Source organism: Chironomus tepperi, unplaced genomic scaffold (genome assembly GCF_022539635.2).
Source record: "Chironomus tepperi strain 1889 unplaced genomic scaffold, CSIRO-AGI_Ctep_v1 contig_260, whole genome shotgun sequence".
NCBI lineage: Eukaryota > Metazoa > Arthropoda > Insecta > Diptera > Chironomidae > Chironomus > Chironomus tepperi.
In genome coordinates this window covers 1048978-1063271 of record NW_027226382.1, presented here as the reverse complement: position 1 = coordinate 1063271, position 14294 = coordinate 1048978, and the positions used below count along the sequence as shown (strand labels likewise).

Sequence of the window (14294 nt, the reverse complement as noted above, 5' to 3'; positions counted from 1 at the left end):
AAACCAAAGGCTTAATTACTTTAAAATCCATAATGTCCCGTATTTAAAGAGTTTTCCTATACTAGGAGTGCTAACAGAATCAATTATTGGAAAGGAAGGATTTTATGACTGTATTGACAGAATCTATAAAAACCCACAATTCAAGAATGAACAGTTTTTTGGGATTTTTATGTTTCATAAGCCAGCATTACTTATTAAAGATCCAGAACTAATTAAACAGATCTTAGTTAAAGATTTCAACAGTTTTGTAAATCATGTTGGAGGTTCAGATGATCATGATCCAATCGGAAGAGACAATTTATTTCTGTCCAAAGATGGTTTGTGGAGAAATCTTCGTAAAAAGCTAACGCCATTCTTTACAAGTGGCAAGATGAAGTCAATGTTTCCTTTTTTGGATAAAATTGGTGATAATTTGTTGGACCACATAGAACAATTGTAAGTGACTTTAACTTTTTAAAACTCTTTTTCATTTGATCTTCTAATCTTCAGGTCATTTGGTGAAGATTGGATTGAAATGAAAGTCAGAGAAAAACTTTCCCTCTTCACAACTGATGCTATTGCAAGTGTTGCATTTGGTATTGATGCAAATTGTCTTAATAATCCAAAATCAGAATTCGCATATATTTCTAAAAAGATGGTTGATTTCACTTTTGGCGTGGATTAGAATTAACTGCTATATTTCTCTTACCAGAAATTACTAAGTTCTTTAATTTGAAAATGTTTACAAAAGAAGGAACTGAGTTTATGGCTAAGACGATTACGCATGTGATGAATGAGAGAGAAAGTCGAAAGTTCGACGAAATGACTTGATCGACATTTTAATTGAAATGAGAAATAATGATGAGCAGCCATTAGAAATTGAGACATTGATATCACAAGCCGCAGTTTTATTTTCAGCTGGATATGAAACAACATCTGGAGTGGCCACCTTTGCTTTGTATGAAATTGCAAAATGCCATGACGCCCAAGAACGTTTACGAGCAGAATTACAAGAAGCGATTATGAAAACTGATGGAAAATTGACTTATGACATTGTCATGAACGATACGCCTTATCTTCATCAAGTTTTTCTTGAAGTTCTTAGAATCTATCCAAATACTTCATTTCTAGATCGAGAATGTAGCAATCCAAATGGATATTCCTTGAAGCCTTACTCTGACTTTGTTATTCCTTACAAGATGCCCATCTTAATTCCCATCTATGGAATTCAACGTGACCCGAAATATTTTGAGGATCCATTAAAGTTTGATCTCGAGAGATTCTCACCGGATAATATTCACAAAATTTCCACGTTTACCAATCTTCCATTTGGAACCGGAAATAGATCATGTATTGGAGGTAAAGCTTTTTGCATAAATAATTAATATATTTTAAAAAATTTAGCATAAGAACGTTTCGGACTTATGCAATCAAAAACGGCTATAATTAAAATTTTGATGAATTATCGAGTGGAAATGGCGGATGAGACACCGAAGGAAATTCGATTAGCTAAGAATGCTTTAGTGATACAATCTGAGGTTCCGATAGTTTTGAGATTTGTTAAGGATGAACTTGTAAAATAATTTCAATCCAGTAACATCCAGGACCTTAATATATACAGTATAGTAACATCCAGGACTTTATAATATGGCACATAAAGATCCAGTAACATCCAGAACCTTATATTTACAGTAAAGCAAGATGCAGTAACATCTAATACTGTATATTTACAGAAAAGCAAGATTCAGGAGCATCCAAGAGTATAACTGTTTTTTCGGAATTCAAATTTTTGCTAAGAATATCCGCAAAAAATCACTTATTTTTTTTGCCCTCCTTAAATATCCAGAATAGATTTAAATTATAATATAATTAATAATTCACATTATTAATTAATCTTTAGATAATCAAAGTAAATCATTTCCAGTTCGATTAAAAAGTCTAGATAATGTGAATTCAAAACACACATAATTGACAATGGAGTTTTTTCCATATTTAATTTAAAATTAATTAATTCAAATATAAGGAAGCATGTTAGCGATTTAATGATGAAATATCAATTTGTTCTCCTGGACGCTTATGTATAAAAATAAACAGCATAATTAGAGCAGAAAAAGTCGTCGAAAAACGGGTCACAAATTTTGAAGGTGACAGACAGACAGAATGTCAACTCAATTTAAGACAAGTAAAAAAAGCGTGTAAAAAGTGTAAAACGTGTAATAATAAGATAATTAAGAAAAACTAGGTAAAAACAAATAAAATCGAATAAAACAGATTTTTAAAACTTTTAGTTACAGCTTTTAACTCGATCAGCAATCAAGAGAGAATGGATAAATATGATATTACAATAATTTTATTAAGTGTAATTGTGATATGTATTTTTTACTTTCTTAACAAGAGGCTTAGTTACTTTGAAAACCATAATGTGCCGTATTTAGATAGTTTTCCTATAATTGGAGTGTTAAAGAAATCAATTTTTGGAAATGAAGGAATTTATGAGTGTTTCGATAGAATCTATAATAACCCACAATTCATAGGAGATCGGTTTTTTGGGATTTTTATGTTTCATAAGCCAGCATTAGTTATTAAAGATCCAGAATTAATACTAAAGATCTTAGTTCAAGATTTCAACAGTTTTTCAAATCGTGTAGGAGGTTCAGGAGATCACGATCCAATCGGCAGAGACAGTTTATTTTTAGCCAAAGATGGACTGTGGAGAAATCTTCGAAAAAAGTTAACGCATTTCTTTACAAGTGGAAATTTAAAGCAAATGTTTTCTCTTGTGGATAAAATTGGTGATAATTTGGTGAACCATATGGAACAAATGTAAGTGACTTTAAGTTCTTAAAACGACTTGAATCGATTCGACTTGATTTCGAGCTCTGCTAATTCTCATTTAATCTTCTAATCTTCAGAGCATGGGATAAAGATTGGGTTGAAATGAAAGTCAGAGAAAAACTTTCTCTCTTCACAACGGATGTTATTGCAAAAGTTGCATTTGGTCTTGATGCAAATTGTCTCAATGATCCAGAATCTAAATTTACGTATATTTCTAAAAAGATTTTTGATTTCACTGTTTGGCGTAAATTAGAATTAATTACTCTATTTCTCTTACCAGAAATTAGTAGGCTATTTGATTGTCGAATGTTTACAGAAGAAGGAACTGTATTTTTGATTGAAACGATAAGGAAGGTGATGCATGAGAGAGAAATGTCAGAAGAATACCGGGATGACTTGATCGATATTTTAATTGAATTGAGAAATGATGAGAAACAGCCATTAAACATTAAGCCATTGATATCACAAGCCGCAACTTTCTTTACAGCTGGATATGAAACAACATCTGGAGTGGCCACCTTTGCTTTGTATGAAATTGCAAAACGCAAAGACATCCAAAATCGTTTACGAGTAGAACTAAGAGAAGCGTTGTTAAAAAATCAAGGAGAATTGACTTATGACATTGTCATGAACGATACGCCTTATCTTCATCAAGTTATTCTTGAAACTCTTAGAATCTATCCAACTCTTCCATTCCTAGATCGAGAATGTAGCAATCCCAATGGATATTCCTTGAAGCCTTACTCTGACTTTGTTATTCCTTACAAGATGCCCATCTTTATTCCCATCTATGGCTTACAACGTGACCCGAAATATTATGACGATCCTTTAAAATTTGATCCCGAGAGATTCTCACCGGATTTTATTGATTTTGTTCCCAAGTTTACCAATTTTCCATTTGGATCTGGACAAAGATCATGTATTGGAGGTAAAGCTTTTTGCATAAATAATTAATATTTTTTAAAAAATTTATTATATTTATCATTCACAGAACGTTTGGGTCTTATGCAATCAAAGACGGCGGTAATTAAAATTTTGATGAATTTTCAAGTGGAAATGACGGATGGGACACCGAAGGAAATTCGATTAGCTAAGAATGCTTTAGCGATAGAATCTGAGGTTCCGATAGTTTTAAGATTTATTAAGAATAAACTTGTAAGAAATGCTTATCGATAGTTTGTAGCTGCAATAATTTGTAGCTGATTCTCCCTAGTCATTCAAAGAAGATTGAATGGCATTTACATTTTCACGCCATCCATTTGGTGTTCAAAGCTTCATTTGTGTCTTTATAGTCTCAAATTTTACAGAATTTTATTTTCATTTACTTCATAGTCATTGGCTTAAAATTGCATAATCTGTTTCAATTTAAACTTTCATTTACTACCCATTCTCATGTTAATTCTATTGTGTGTATTTCATAGCTTACTATTGTAAGTTGATTTATTAAATTAATTACATAATTTTTAATTGCATTATTATTTGATTTAAACAAGCAGCATGTCCATTTCTATTAGACTTTCTATTATTCAAAAATTAACATTACATTTATTTTTAATGCAATTAATTATATTATTTCACTCAATCATTGATTAAAATCCTACAATCGATAATATATGTGATATAAAAATCAATTCCAATATAATGTGAAAATTTATTTAATAGCTTGTAAATGTGTACATAATTCAATGGAGATAATTAGCTCGTAAATATTATTAATTAAATGTTTGAAATAGTGCCAGTATTTATTTAATGAGGGCTTGAAAAATTTAAACAGATATTGAGTACTCATGTGTCGTTCGGCGTGTACAATTTGTAAATTATTGGGAATTAAATTATTGTTCTTTATTGAGAATTATAGAGGACTATAAAATGTTATTTTAGAGGAGGAATTAATTTTCATTGTTTTGTTATTGAGGGGGGATGTCTTTTAAAAAAGCTATGCAAAATATTCGCATATGTTATATTTGTACTTAATTAAATATTTGAAGTCTAATTTCAGATCTATTCCAGCTTTTGCAATCGACATCATTTTAATTCTGTTCTCTTCATGGACTTGCTTACACTTAGATAGTAACCACCTTCTCGCAGTGAATATCGTCAATTCAAGCCACATAGAGGAGCGGAGTCAAACGAGGCTCTGGTTATTACAGGATGAGTTCACCGTTCCTTAATACAAACTAAGAGAATCAATGGACTTGGTACAATCGATTCTTCCGATATTTAGGATCTCAGAGCCTCTAGTTCAATAGTAGGCAATATTTTTCGTGTCAATAGACTTCAGCTAAAGTTCAGCTGCAACGCTATTTGCCGTAATTTTGAAACTCGATTCCATTATTTTTAATTATCTTCATAAATAAGACATTTTTCTTAGGAGTATTGAGGAGTAACAGAAATTTATGAGTATATGGTTTCGATTGATTTATATATTTCAGCATGTATAAGCTTGACTAGGATGAATTTAATGATTCTATCAGTGATGATACTTGTTTGAATCTAGGTTAAATGCTAACAATACTCAATAACTCAATATCTTCAAACATTTTAATAAAATTGTCTAGAAAGTATTTTTCTATACTTAATGTATACTGAAGCCATTAATGTTCTCATGCATTCAGGATTGGATGTTGTATGTTTGTGAATATTCAGTAAGATAGTAATCATATCGTAAATTTTTCATTCAGGTCTTAAAAAATACATCATATTGTATTGTATTTCATACCCAATGCATCTGTTGATGGAGTTTTATGCAAAGATTTTATTTACCTACAAAAATAAACTAATGGAAGTCGTTTAAAAACACATTATTGTCCCTCCCCGTTGTTAAATTCCATAAAAATGAACGACACTATAGATTCTAAGCCTCGTAAAACCATTCACATCTATTTATTATTAAATCGATTTGTGGCTTCGTAGAAGAAATTTATGCATCAACATGATCATGAATATTGTGGATGAGACATAAGTTTTAGATGATTCTCAAAACGTTGTTGATAGTAATTTATTTATTATAGAGAGAAAACAATCTTATGAAAATGAAACTGCATTTACGGTACGAGGAATATGAGGACTGAACAAAAAAAAAATTATCAAATATCATATGAATGCACATAAAGAAATGCCAAATGTGATGTTTTTATGGTAGAATAATGATGAGATGAATGGATGGAGAGAAACAAGAGATGAGAAGAATGAAAAGGAAGAGGAAAAAAAGCAATAAAACAATTTTAAAGATATTGGGAAGAGATGAAGAACACAAAAAGAGTAGAATTATGGACAGCCATAAAAAATTAATTATAATAAATTACTATTCAATCTCAAATCGATTAGATATCAAGTTAAATGCTGGCATCTCATGGAGTAGAAGTTTACTACTGCTACAAAGTATTTTCTCTATTAAAAGTCTCTATCAGTTCCACTAATTTTATCTCATTTATCAATATCGAGACCCGAACGACACAAATGTAGAAGTCTTAACCGTGGGACTTTAAAGGATTCTCAATTTAGCGATTTTTGGTTGCCGAATGGCTCATTAACCAAACTAGGTGGTTTTCATATGGTGTTAATAAAAGAGCAAAAGCGGATCCTATCCCGAGAGACACATTAACTCCAAATGGAAGCCGCCTTTTTTTGGAAGCCATATTGTCGCCAAAAGAAGATGGCTTCTATTTGGTGTTAATAAGAGAGATTTTGCAGAGCCTATAGAGATCCATTGCAGATCCTTCTTCATTCGTGACCCTCGGAACACCAAAATATCCCAAAAATAATTAAAAATACACGAAAACTTTACAAGTCACATCTCTTAATAAAATCAAAATTAAATGTGATTCCAAAATTTAAATGAAAATACACAAGATCATAAAAATGTCTATAAAATATTCATTCTGGCTTCTGCTCACGGAATAATGTCCCGAGCGAAAAATTTTAATATAATTGAAAATTCTAAAATGACTCATTTTGCACAATACAATATTCATAATCGCCATTATGATTTATTGCCAAGTTTTTTGCAACGACACCGACAAATAAACTAATTTTACGAAAATTACTTCCATTAAAAATTTTGTGCTGTGCGAATTTTATTTTTAAAAATTTATCTCTGATGACTTTGGTTTCATTATTTTGACATTAGAAATATTTCATGTTTTTTGGTCGGGATTCCGTATTCTGGTCAGGGAGTTTAGAATTGTTTATGATGTGATATGATATGTAGATGCGTGTTAGAGCATGCTGGAGCAATATGGAAAATTTAGCGTAATGAAAGAAATGTTCAGAATTGGATTATTTAGCGTGCATATGTAGTGGATATCTCGCCATTAGATTGCACTATGAGCAGCAAGAAGTATATCAGCATTTTGTTGACACTTCTAACCATTGGATTGTATAGATCGTGGTTAGTAGAAGATAGAAAAAGAGAATGGCTTGGAACTGCGCTTGAAGTAAGACAGTCAGTGAGTGGATGCTACACGTGAAGATCTTCAGATCAAATTGAAATCGAAACTGAGTTAGTCCCTTGGTATCTTAATTCCGTCTTAAGAACTCTCAGTAAAAAGTCAATGTAAATTAAAATCGGGATTAGATTGAAATCACGACGAAGCCTAAATATCACAGATAACCTCAATCTTGAAAACATTTAGTTCTGTTCCTTAAATGCTCTTTGAGCTCATTTATGTCTAATATAAATGACATCTAATTATAAACGAAGACATCGATTCACGGATCATGAATTAAATAATATGTTATTCCAATCTTAATACCCAAATCTTGTTTTCTTACAGAATCTGAAGAACCTCCATCTCATCCTTTAAGTATCATTAAATCTCCCCCAAAAAAACCCAAATCATCCCAATCTAAACAACTCCAAAATTAATTCCTCTAAAATAGTCATTACAACCTCATAATCTGATTATCATCATAAATTCATCATGATTGTCATCATTGTGACCCAATTAATAATAAAAACATTTTTAAAGGCTTCTTAAGAATGCCATCAAGATGGATATCATTTATAGGGTTATTGAAATATAAATGCTGACAGCTATGAATGATGGATTAATGATGAGAAGATTCTTGAAGGTTAATAGTCTGGACTTGAGAAGAATATAAAAATTCTTAAAAGACAAAAAAACCTGTCGATTAATTTAGAATTTTTATTTCTGTTCTGTCGATGCTTGTGCTGTATAAAAAGAAGAAACTAATTTGAAATTTAATTTAAAGGTGAATTTTCTAGATCAATAGTTTCTCATCGCGCTATGTATAAATTACCCTGCTTGTCTTTGTCTATATCCTCGTCATATGGCATCGTCAGTAGAAAAAAAAAAAAATAAGAAGCATAAAAATTTTTTTTAATTGCTGACCGGTTCTTGTGTATAATGCTCACTGCATGAATGGACATTTCTACTTCATTACATTCACTGCTTCCGCCCATTTTATTTTTTAATTGTTATTCATGATTTCATTATTTCAGCTTTATTTTTTCAATGCTATACAGCAGAACAACCGGCAGCAGACTTGATGATGAGAATGAAAAAATATAATTCTTCGTAGAATAAATTTTCATTTTTCCACTACTACTGCTTGCTGAATGTCTCGTGCTGTTGCAAGTGTCATTTTTATAGTGAGAGAAAATTCTCAACCATGGAATTAATAATTTAATGCCATCGCCTTCTTCTTCATCTTTCCTTTTGGTGTTTCTTCAACTTTCCTCAAACACTCAATGTCGTCCCATGCCAACGATTCTCGCGTCGGATCGTTAACGAAAGAAAATAGCACATAAAAGGAAAAAAGAAATTGCAATGAGCAGCATAACAAACAATAAAAATGTCTAAAGTCACATTTAATTGCACAATTTTTAGAGTCACTGAATTTTCAGTAAGGAGAGTGAGAGAGGAAGAAATATAAAAGAATTAAGTGCATTGTACGAAAAATGTTTAATTTCATTTATGTCGTTTTCTCACTTTAGCAGTTGACATTGCCATTAATCTTAATTTCCTCTGTTAATATTGTTTTTTATTTGTTGGGATTTTTCTCTCTCTCAAAGTTAGTACTTAATTTGTGCTTGTGTTTAAATGGACTTGGTGTTCTTACTGCTAATGTGAATGCACACGGCAGTAGCATTTTAATAACTTCATTATTGCATCAAATGTTACTTATATCTTCTTAGATTTAAGTCTTGAAAGTTCTGATTGATACTGGATTGATATTGGAACTAAAGTCCGAAGTCGACTCGGATTTTGCATGATAATGTAGATTCAAGTAAAAGCCATTGATAGGAGCAGTTTCAGGCGGCATCTGAAGGAAGGAATGGATCACAATAGCTCTGTATAACCAGTGAATTAAGGAAGAAAGTCAACTCAAGTCGATTCGACTCTGAGTGATCCTCCATAGCTACACAAATGAAAAAGGCTCTATTTGGCAGTCATATGGATAACAAAAGAAGGACGTGACATCTGAGGGAGACTAAAGATCACAAGTAAGTAAGATGAACATAGTCATCTAAGTCATCGTCTCTAAGACTACATTTTAGAAAAACCTCAAAAGTCACGCAATCTTCCCACAAGTCAGGCATATTTAATTTCAAAACCCATACTTTATTCCTAATTGCCAAGTTTACGGAGCTTAAAATTTCATTTCATTGTCAGGAACTAAAAATACACATTTTCCAAAAACTGCAAAGTTGTCATACCATTTCATTCTATTTATTGTTATTATTATAACGATTATGAGACATTTTTTCTGTGAAAAAAGCTGCAAATGAGAAACTCAATTTCTGTGCTTAATTAAGATTGGCAATAATTTCTGCTCTTTTCTGTTGTCTTAATTGGAAGTTTATTTTTTTGTTTTTATTTCAATAACATTTTTTTCTCATTTCATCATCGCATATTTTGCTAAATAATTGGCATGACATTTAAAACACAGAAAGAGAAATAAGCCAGCACTGATGACGATTTTATGATCCAGTCATTTTAAAAATATCGCTGCTTAAGTTTCACTTTTTTTATTTAAACTTCTTCCTATTAATTTATTAATCGTTCAGTAAATTAGTGGAATGGATTTTGCTGTTCGAATGGAGATGTATTTTATGGTTGAATGATTTGAAGCAGTTATAGCTATGGACGTAATAAGTTAATTTGTTTTGTGCATTTTTTTTCTACAATGAAGAGTTGTTTCGTTCAAGATTTATGGATCATTTTGGCATTAGTTAGCTGATGAGATGTTACACAACATGATTTTTTAGAGATTTATTGTTCATAAGCTTTAAATGAAGCATAAGTTTGTGGTTATTAGTTTGTAAAAGGTTATGGAGATTCGTTTATGATTAGTTTATGGTATGCAATGGCGCAGTGATGAGGTTCGGGATGATAAGATTCAAAGGGATCAAAAAGACAAGCTCGTTAGAGCCACGGAGATTTTGTTAACAGCCACCCGAACCAGCTTTAGATCGACGTGCCGGACTAGGTTTCTATCCGGTATCATGCTAGTTATACGCCAGCATAGGGCCGGATTTGGGATCCATTAGCAGATCTCGGTTTAAAACTGGCATCAAGTAAGCTTTACTTGTGATATTCGCCCTAACAGACAAAGAACATGTTCCCGAGAGCTTGCTCGCCTAAAATATTATATATAAGCATGATCACGAATGTTGACTTCTGCTTAGTATGTTTATAAAAGCTTGATCATCGCCTATTAGGGTCGAATTATATTCAAAATAACAACTGTTGATTAGATTCGCTACGGAACTTGTTACATGTGTCAAAAGTCAAATCATTTTCTGTTGATGAGCATGTTGAAAAAAATACAGATAATGTTTACATGTACAGTTTTAGTGAACTCTAACTGGAGGTTAACAATTATGATTTTATTTGCTAAATTATTGTCATTGAAAAGGTCATGACACTTCCAATTTGCTTCTGAAATTTCACAGGAAATTTAAAAAAAATCTGCCAAATTAATTTTAACAAGTTCTTGTTATTTATTAGTCTCATTCATAAAACCTGACATGTAAGCCTCAGGCGTTTTCATGATGACAAGCATGTACATTCTCACTCAGAAACAGAAACAGATTTATGTTACTTTCATTTTAGTTTAATGACTCTTGCTTGACATTTTCTGAAATCACAAAATTTATGACTTGTCCTACCATTGATTCCATTCCTGGTAGGCTCATACCTGATTGTTTTATAGCTTCATATCTCATAATTTTTATGACCCTAAACGAGGCAAAAACATACTTTGAGGCATTTATTAATTTTCATAAACTTTATAGACATATCAAAAAATTATTTAAATGCTAATTTTTGTCCATCAACAAAGGAAGGAACTTTCATCAAATGTGTTCGTGATCTCGGTCGTTCTTCAAGATAATAAACACTAATTCTCATTTGAATAACCAAAAAAATCGACCTTTTTTTTCTTCTGCCTTTATTCCTCTATTTATATTCAATTCCAAGTGAGCAAATATATTGAATAAAGGCAGTCAATATCAATACCAAGTTTAATTGAAATCAGCAATCAATGTGATACAAAGTTAGTTTGTATCCATAGCAAGTCTATAAAATAATTGAGTCAATTAAATGGAATTAAAACTGTGAAAAAAGCCGCAAAAACGGCAATAAAATTCTTCAAGCAAAAATCGATTTTACAATTAAGCATAAAATAATTTCTGTTTATTGCAGCATATTTTAATCTATTTTTATTCAACTCATCTAACGACTCTGAAAAAATTTCAATTTACTCTTTTTTGCTTTGCACTGTTTTACCTCTAAAAGGCTTTAAGACGCTTAATTGATCATTAAGCAAAAAGCTAATTTAACATTTTTTTTCTCTCTTTCTCCTTTTCAAATGAATTTTTAAACTTTTTCTAATTTATTTGCTGCATTGAATGGAGCAGTGTTGCTTAAATTATAATTTACGATTTAGCAATGTGGAGGCAATACTTTCAAGTGAGTCGCAAAAAGTATGAAGACATTTAACAAATTTACATATGACTATTTGAATTTTCCATCCCGAGGTAGACCGAAGAGCCCAAGAGATTACTGTATGATCAAGTATGCAAAAGTGCTGAAATTAGAAATTGACAGAAGTTATCTATAGGCAGATCCAACTTTAGATTAACTCTTAATGTGACTATATGCACTCGTGCGCTTTCGCAAAAGAAGTAAATGTCCCTTGAATTCGTTCCTTATGCTTGATATGTAATTTAATATTTTGCGATTTAAAGTAGGTTGAGAAGCACTGCAATAGAGCCTAATAGAAATGAAACTTTAATTATGTATACTTTGGTTTGGTATTACAATAATTGATGCTTGGTGATTCATGATTGACTAAATGCTATAAAATGAATTTCAGGGCAAATTATTTAAGTGTCACTCAATTTCAAATTAATATTGAACAAATTCTAAAAGTATAATGTGCAATACATTGTATTATTGTATGCAGTCTCTGTGACTCTGTATGGCTTCCTGAATGCAAAATAGGGTCTCAATAATCCAAATCAGTTTATCAAAATGACTCTGATTTATTGCTAAACTCGGTTTATATGCATCAGGTCCGTCGTGATTCTGACCAACTTGAACCAGAGCTCGAAGTGGGCTCGGATTTTGTATGATCAAATTAAGTTAGCTCGACTCCATAGAAAATTCTAGTCGACTTCGAGCTCTGACTTAAACCCATCGCGGCCTATGCAGCTTTGGATTTAAATGTCAATCTTATTTTATGCTACACAAACCCAGCAAAAATAAGCTTTACTCACATCTTGAAATTACTGAAGAATCAAAAATTTAATTTCCCTTTCAGGCGCTCATGACACATCAACTTTATGGAATTAATTGATGTCTAATGAAAAAATTGATATAAAGCTGATTTGCCGTATTACTGCTGCTCATTCAATTGTGAAAATGAAGTTTTTTAATAAAGAAGTAAAGCGTAACAGCGCTAGTGATGATGCTCAACTTTGTGAGATATTTTTTTTTTATATAAAATCAAATTTATGTGTGAAATTGGAAAAAAGAAATATCAGAAAATCGTAAGAAGATAGAAGGAGCGAGAGAGAGAGAATGAAGAAGATTTAGTAAGAATGAGAGCGATCATGTCAAATGATATGAATTGGTGTTAATTATGTGAATAAGAGAATGTACAGAAAGCAAGAGCGAAGAGAGATTATTGAGTCAATTAATTGATAAATCTGTTTATGAAGAAGAATAGTTAATAATTTATAGCAGCTTTGGTCATGAAATGATGATTCTATTGTTAAAGAGTATGAACTTGCTAGAGCGTGTCTTTAGTGTATACCGCAATGTAGAAAAATATTGTAGATTGTTGATCATAAAAGCTAATTTCTGATCTATGGGAAATTTTTTATTAGTGACGAAATTATTTGTAAGCAATGCAAGCTACATAAGAGGTTTTGAATATAAGTGTTGTCAGTTTTCACTATTCTAATGTCATCAAATGCGCCTTTGTAAATGTTAAAAGAGTACGTGGACGACCCAAGAATTCTTAGACGGATGCTGTCCATAGAGATGTTGTTGGACTTGGTTTGGGAAATTGGCAGATGGAAGTCAACGATAGAGCCAGTTTGAGGCATCATCTGAAGTATGGCATGGATCACAATTCATCTATATTATCTCTTATTCACTGAATTGGACTCGAATACCCTTTACATTCCAGGAAGGAAGCTGTTGATAGAGACAGTGTAGGCTTTAGGCAATTGGCAATGGGCAGTCAGAAATAGAGAGAAGCCATGGTTCACAGCTGCTATGTACGACTATGCGAAGTAGGTAAGTAGGCATATCCATTACATACCCTTGAAATTAGTGAATACAACCTAGAATACAATTAAGTAAGCATTTGAAGATGGGAGGGAATCATCCTCAGTTTAAGAATCACTCAATTCACAAAATATTGAACAGCATCTAAATAAGAATCAAGTAATACATTTCTTGAAATCATTCCGCTTATTGAATATCTAATCAATTTCAATTAATCAATTCAATATTTTGATAGAATCAGTTTCATTAATGCTGTACAAAGAATCCACGATCTTCTCGTTTTCGAATCAAAATCTTCTTTACCCTTCTTTACTAATTGATCATCAAAAGCATATGAATTAACGAGAATTTCATGTTTAATGTATGATTTAGCGCAACACACGAAATCATTTCTTCATGCTCATAGCGGAACATTCGAAACTCTATGTTTATGTCTGTCCAAGAGACTTTCTTATTATGACCGTATAAAACAAACAGCAACAAATGGTAACATTATTTAGTGACAGTTCTCAGAAGGCATTCGAGTATGATATTTACTTTACATGCCTTTTTTATTTTCCACCCATTAACCTTTTTCAAAAAAATAGGAATTGAGCAAAAGCTTAAATGCTCCATGAATAATAATAGTAATAATAATAACGTAATAATGATAGTTTTATACACAACAGCACATTGACGCTGAATATCTGTGTTCTTTATTTTTTTTTCTTATAG

The 14294-nt window shown here is 31.6% G+C and overlaps 2 protein-coding genes across 2 annotated transcripts in view; one reads left to right on the top strand and one right to left on the bottom strand.

Moving 5' to 3' along the window:
* The window catches only part of LOC139091684 (dentin sialophosphoprotein-like), a 95983-nt gene that overhangs the window by 72800 nt on the left and 8889 nt on the right, over nucleotides 1-14294 (bottom strand).
* Nucleotides 53-4190, top strand: LOC139091710 (probable cytochrome P450 6g2). Its single transcript, XM_070641869.1, is given in 10 exon segments — nucleotides 53-435; nucleotides 490-644; nucleotides 647-765; nucleotides 849-1338; nucleotides 1390-1553; nucleotides 1880-1888; nucleotides 2003-2009; nucleotides 2268-2802; nucleotides 2892-3742; nucleotides 3806-4190. Coding segments are annotated over 10 exon segments (2781 nt in total). The 5' UTR covers nucleotides 53-169; the 3' UTR covers nucleotides 3991-4190.